Source organism: Budorcas taxicolor, chromosome 2, assembly GCF_023091745.1.
Source record: "Budorcas taxicolor isolate Tak-1 chromosome 2, Takin1.1, whole genome shotgun sequence".
NCBI classification, from domain to species: domain Eukaryota; kingdom Metazoa; phylum Chordata; class Mammalia; order Artiodactyla; family Bovidae; genus Budorcas; species Budorcas taxicolor.
In genome coordinates this window covers 69,271,892-69,277,891 of record NC_068911.1, presented here as the reverse complement: position 1 = coordinate 69,277,891, position 6,000 = coordinate 69,271,892, and the positions used below count along the sequence as shown (strand labels likewise).

Here is a 6,000-nt window from a genome sequence, read left to right as displayed (position 1 = left end):
GGTAAACAGAGAGTAACCAACACACAGTCAACATCTAGAAGTTTAAAAAAATGGTCCACTTATTCCACAAAGCAAGCTACTGCTTGTAGTAAGCAAACAGCTTATTATACTTTACATTAGAATACTGGACTTCTGTACACACCACAAAACTGCAATGCTGCCTCGCAGAAGATCAGCACGTAAACGGCAAACAGGGCACTGGTTCCTGATCTCTTTGTTGAGTGGGGTTTAGGTTTTCTCTCCCTGGCCCTCCACATCTCTCCCCACTCTCTCAGGGACAATACAAATCTGTGCCAATATGTACATGTTTCTAGAATCTCAGGTTTTTTGGAAGGCTATCTTGTTCATGCCCTACCCTATCTCCTCCACATCAGGAAGCCCTTTCATAGCACTGGTGTAAAAGTACTTGAGTAAAGTATCTTTGGTGGTGCCAGTGGTAAAGAATCCATCTGCCAGATGAATGGATAAGGAGATTGTGGTACATATACACAATGGAATATTACTCAGCTATAAAAAGGAATGCATTTGAGTCAGTTCTAATGAGATGTATGAAATTGGAGCCTATTAAACAAGGTGAAGTCAGAAAGAGAAACACCAATACATATTAATATATATTAATATGTTTTTAATAATATATACACAATATATATTAATGCATATATATGGAATTTAGAAAGACGGTAACAACGATCCTATATGCAAGGCAGCGAAAGAGACACAGATATGAAGAACAGATTTTGGACTCTGTGGGAGAAGGTGAGGGTGGGATGACTTGAGAGAATAGCACTGAAACAGGTATATTACCATATGTGAGACAGATGACCAGTGCAAGTTCGATGCATGAAGCAGGGCACTCAAAGCCGGTGCCCTGGGACAACCCAGAGGGATGGGGTGGAGAAGGAGGTGGGGGGGGGGTTCAGGATGGGGGGATACATGTGCACCCATGGCTGATTCATGTCAAGGTATGGCAGAAACCATCACAATATTGTAAAGTAATTATCCTCCAATTGAAATAAATTAATTTTTTTAAAAAGGTAGAAAAAAGAAGAATCTGTCTGCCAATGCAGGAGATGTAAGAGGTGTGGGTTTGACGCCTGGGAAGATCCCCTGGAGGAGGAAATGGCACCCCACTCCCGTATTCTTGCAAGGAAAATCTCATGGACAGAGGAGCCTGGCGGGCTACAGTCCACGAGGTTGCAGAGAGTTGGACACCATGTGTCTGAGCACACAAAATAACTATAAAGTACTTCACAAAGTAGTTGAGTAAGTACTTTGCTGGCAAACTGTTTATTCACCCCTGAGGGAAACTTAGATGACAACTCTGTTTTTAAAAGTTATTCATACCAAGCCACAACAATCTTTTTATTTAAAAGTTTCGTCTTCAAAGTGACAAGTTTTATCAAAGTTAGGTCTTTAAAGGACAACTTAAAAGTTGAAAGTTTTCTCAGGTTAGCTGGTAACTTCAATGTGATTCAACATCATCCATATTATTTGGCCATGTTTTCATTCTCCTAAGGTGTTTTGTTTAATGGAGTCTGGAATTCTTTGCTGCTGCTGCAGAGTAAAATCAAATCAAGAGTGGAGTGAAGGTGCTGGGCTAAGGGTGTAAAGAAGTTACCTGGGGACAAGAACTAGATACTTTTAGAGAGAAGAATAGGGACACAGTGATATTGTTGTTAAAGAAGGACTAGTTAAAGGTCGAAGAGGAAGAGAAACAGTATAAAATTAAACAGGGGATCTTTGTAACACTCAGGAACCCAAAGTTCTGAAAAAATAAGACCAGAAGACGCGGCGATGGTTTCTGTTTATTCCTATGCATCTGCTCTCACTCTTCTCCACTCTGCTGTGTCCTGAAGACTGGCCTGTATGTGCCCCATCATCTTTCTTCTGGGTTTCAGATTAGCTTCTGTCATTTGGGACCAGGCAGGAGACTGGAGGGGAAGAAGACAAGGCTGGAATATTCACGCCCCTCTCATTTTTCCTCCCTGTGGGGTCCCTGCAGGCTGGCTGCATCCCTCAAGACCATGGCCCCAGTGTGGCTGCCCTTTTTACACTATTCTCGTGTGTGTGTGTGTGTGTGTGTGTGTGTCTTTTCTGTCTTTGTCTCTCTCTTTCTCTCTCTGGATTTCAGTAACCCTCTCCCATTCAGGTCTGGGCACTGCAAACCTCTTGTGCTTTCCCACACCCTGCCCACAACTTTGTAAATAGCCCTGTTCATTATTAAATTGCCCAACTGGAATGATCCGTTTTCTTCCTGCCAGCACCCTGACTGAACAGTCAGTCCCATTCTTCTCCCAATATTTACTGTGTAGCTACTATATGCCAAGTGTGTGTTCGTCACTCAGTCGTGTCTGACTCTTTGCAACCTCATGGACTGTAGCCCACCAGGCTCCTCTGTCCATGGGATTCTCCAGGCAAGAATACTGGAGTGGGTTGCCATTTCCTTCTCCCACTCTATGTCAAGGAAGGATAAAATGATACATTAGACAGTTAGTACTCTCAGGGGGCTGTCTGGGGAGTGGAGACAGCCACAGAAATAGATCGGTATATCACACCTTGGTAAGTGATGCAGAGAGGCACTGGATGGGGAGGTGGTTGTGTGCGTGCATGCTAAGTCACTTTAGTCCAGCTCTTTGTGACCCTGTGGACTGTAGCCCTCCAGATTCCTCTGTCCGTGTATAAGATAGGGGTGTAGGCAGACACAGGTAAGGTTTCTTGGTGGAAATGGTGTTGGGCAATTTTAGAGGCAGGGACATGCATAGGAAGCGGTCAGGAACTGGGAGAGAAGCCATGGACAGCAGGGCCAGACCATAGAGAGCCTTACACTGTGGGTGTTGTTGTTAAGTCACATCCGACTCTTTCGTGACTCCATGGACTACAGCCCACAAGGCTCCTCTGTCCATGGCATTTTCCAGGCAAGAATACTGCAATGGGTTGCCATTTCCTTCTCCAGGGGATGTTCCACACCCAGGGATCAAACCTGCGTCTCCTGCATTGGCTGGCAGATTCTTACCACTGAGCCACGAGAAGCCCCATACTGTGGTTAGGGGTCCTTTTTTTCCCATTTGTTTACTCTCTTTTTCTTCCTTTCTTTTTACCATCAAGAGAAAACTCGACAGCAGTGAAGTCTGTAGCCTCTAACTCTGAGACCTCAATCTTGGACCACTACCAGTGCGTGACACTCCTACTGCCTTGCCTAAAACCTATCTTTTCCATTGAAAATCACGCCTATACACCTCCTACACATTCTAAGGGCTTTCACAATGGCAACAGGACAATATGGTAAACAATTAATAGCCTGTGGAGATGAGCCACAGGAGGAGCTAGAAGCGAAGGTTCCCAAATGCATTCTAGGAGACCTGCAGCCACAGCTCTGCTTTCTTTAACAGCAATGATAATTCTGTCACTTTTCTTGTCCAGTGGGGAAGGTGAACTGAGTGCTGGAAAGAGGGCAGGGGGTGAGTAAGCTCGGGCCACCGAGATGAGGCTTTAGTCCAAATACGTTTTAACAGGCGGCACTTTTAAGACCCATTTTTACCACATATGGGGAAGTCGAGGGTCCCAGAGGTGTCTGCTTTCTCTGTTAGGAGCTCACTGCCAGTAGTTTCCTTGCTAGATGAGACCGGGTACACACTGTCTCACAGGCTCCTCCTTGGCATCAAAGACAGCCAGTCCTCTAGGTGTGCAGCTTAGGAGGCTTCGTAACTCAAAATCACACACAAAGCCACCCGACGGACCCCTCTCTTCTGTTAACCGATTGTGCACACCACTGCCTTACTCAGCGTCCTCTCAGAGAAGGAAGAGACACGGGAAAAGTTAAAAGAAAGCGGCGGGTGTGGAACCTTCTGGACTCTTGCTCTCAACAACTAACCAGATCGGTTACTCGAGCTCTCGGCAAGCGCAGACGCCGACCAGGAGATCCCCAGGGTGGGGCTAGTCTCTGAGCGAAGGGCCAGCTGCCCCCGCCCCGAGGCCCCGCATCCCAGGCAGGCCCGCGACAAAGCCCCTCCCCGGGGCGGGGACAGCTCCTAAAAGTCGACGCCGCGCCCCGCCGCAGGCCAGTACCCGGGGGCCGCCGTCTCGCGAGTTCCTTCGCCGCCAGCGCGCGGAGTATGGGGCGCTGATGGCCATGGAGGGCTACAGGGGCTTCTTGGCGCTGCTGGTGTCGGCGCTGCTCGTCGGCTTCCTGTCTGTGATCTTCACCCTCATCTGGGTCCTCCACTACCGAGAGGGGCTCGGCTGGGACGGGACCGCGCTCGAGTTTAACTGGCACCCGGTGCTCGTGGTCACCGGCTTCGTCTTCATCCTGGGCATCGGTACTGGCACCTCCTGGGAGGCGGCGGGGCAGGAGGGGCCGGGGTTCCCGACCCAGGTGCAACCGAGGGAGGCTGGGCGAGGGAAGGGGTGAAGGAGTAGCGGGGGCCAGGGAGCCGAGCCGGCAGCGCAGAGGGAGGTGGCTGGTCCGGCGCCCGCGGGCCGCGGGCCGGGCGGACTTGGGCGAGCGCGGCAGCCGCGGCGGTGGGGCGGGGTGCGCGAGACTCGGGTTCGCTGGAAGACGCGTAGCTGGGTCGACCGACCCGGCTAGGTTAACTGTTTGCTGCGAGTGGCTGGGACGCTACACCAGACTACACCAAGCTTGGGGGCAGAGGAGAGATGCAGGAGCGCGGTGCGGCCAGGCAGCCCGCGAGCCCCTCGAAAATCGCCCCCTGTGGGACCAAGCCTGCGCAATCAGGGGCGCGGAGATCTCTCTAGGCAAGGCCTGTCGTTGAACTTGCTTTGAGGCTGCGGGTTAGGAGAGGAAGGACGGTGGTGGTGGTGGGGCGGGGGGGAATGGAGTGGGGAGAATTGGCCTCTTGTTTCATCTTCTCTAATTTTCTCTAAAGCTCTGAGCGAAGGGGCCCGTCAGCGGGTGGCCTCACGGGTGAGTGAAGAAAGCATCAACTCTAGTTTCACTCCTAGAGCGTTAAACTCAGTCGAGCCCGAGAAGCTGCCAGGATTCAAAACGGTGTTTCGCTGCATCTCCAGGTTACTGGACAGTCTTGAGCCCGACTTGTTTTGAGGCTGCAGAGTGGCGAAGTTCCCCTGCGGGGCTTCCTGTTGGGCACTGGCCCGGATCTTGGGGCCAGAGATGCCCGCAGGGGTTCCGTGGCCGCCTGGCTGAGTGAGAGAGATGCTTATGCTTGGGACTTCTTCGGTGTTTGCTGCCTCGGCCTGCATTCTCTCGAATGAGCCTGGCACGGAGGGAGGGCTCAGTGGATGGTTGTTTTTGTTTTGAGCTATAATTGACATATTCGTTTCAGGTGTGTAACATGATTATATATGGAAATACCTATTACTAATTAACATCCATCACCTCACATAGTTACAATTTTTTCCCCTTTGAGATGGGATGAGAGCTAGATCTCATCTCACTTAACATTTAGAACATTGCTGAAGAATCTAGTCTCTTTAGCATTGTTCAGATCTACAATATATTACCATTACTTGTCACCACCGTTCTGCTACATTGCACCTCTTTAGAACTGGAGGGCTGTGCCTTTTGACCACCTTCACTGTTTCCGCACCTACCTCTTCTCTCTTCAGTGGCAGATCTTCTTGGCTTTGTGCAGCAGCAGCACTCACAATGTGCTGACAGCTTTCTTTTCTTTCAGCTGCTGTCGGGCTAGAGGAACCACTAGCTAGTGGTGCAAGCGCCATTTATTTGTAACCACTTTCCAAAAAGTGAAGTCAAGGCCTTGACAGAGAAAGCATTTAGAAAAAGGCAGGAGTAGTGGACTGGGGTTATGGAGAGGAAAGGACTGGGAAACAGATGCCCACCAGCTGAAACCACTAGCCTTGCCTCTGAGCAGGCTGCCTTTTCTCCACCAGTATTTAACTTTCCCCAAACAAACAAGAGAACAACAAAGCACCGACCTCATTCCTAAAGAAAAGATTTTTGCTTCCGTTTAAAACTTGGGCAGCAGCCTTGGCCAGTGTGGCTGGATAAGTGGCATCTTCCCA

At 49.8% G+C, this 6,000-nt stretch overlaps 1 protein-coding gene across 1 annotated transcript in view; it reads left to right on the top strand.

Annotated features, from left to right (window-relative positions):
- The first annotated feature begins 4,123 nt into the window (after positions 1–4,123).
- Positions 4,124–6,000, top strand: part of LOC128068204 (plasma membrane ascorbate-dependent reductase CYBRD1) — a 32,616-nt gene continuing 30,739 nt past the window's right edge. Inside the window, exon 1 of the mRNA XM_052661308.1 lies at positions 4,124–4,316. Within this exon, the coding sequence (XP_052517268.1) occupies positions 4,124–4,316 (193 nt within the window). The remainder of the gene's footprint in view (positions 4,317–6,000) is intronic.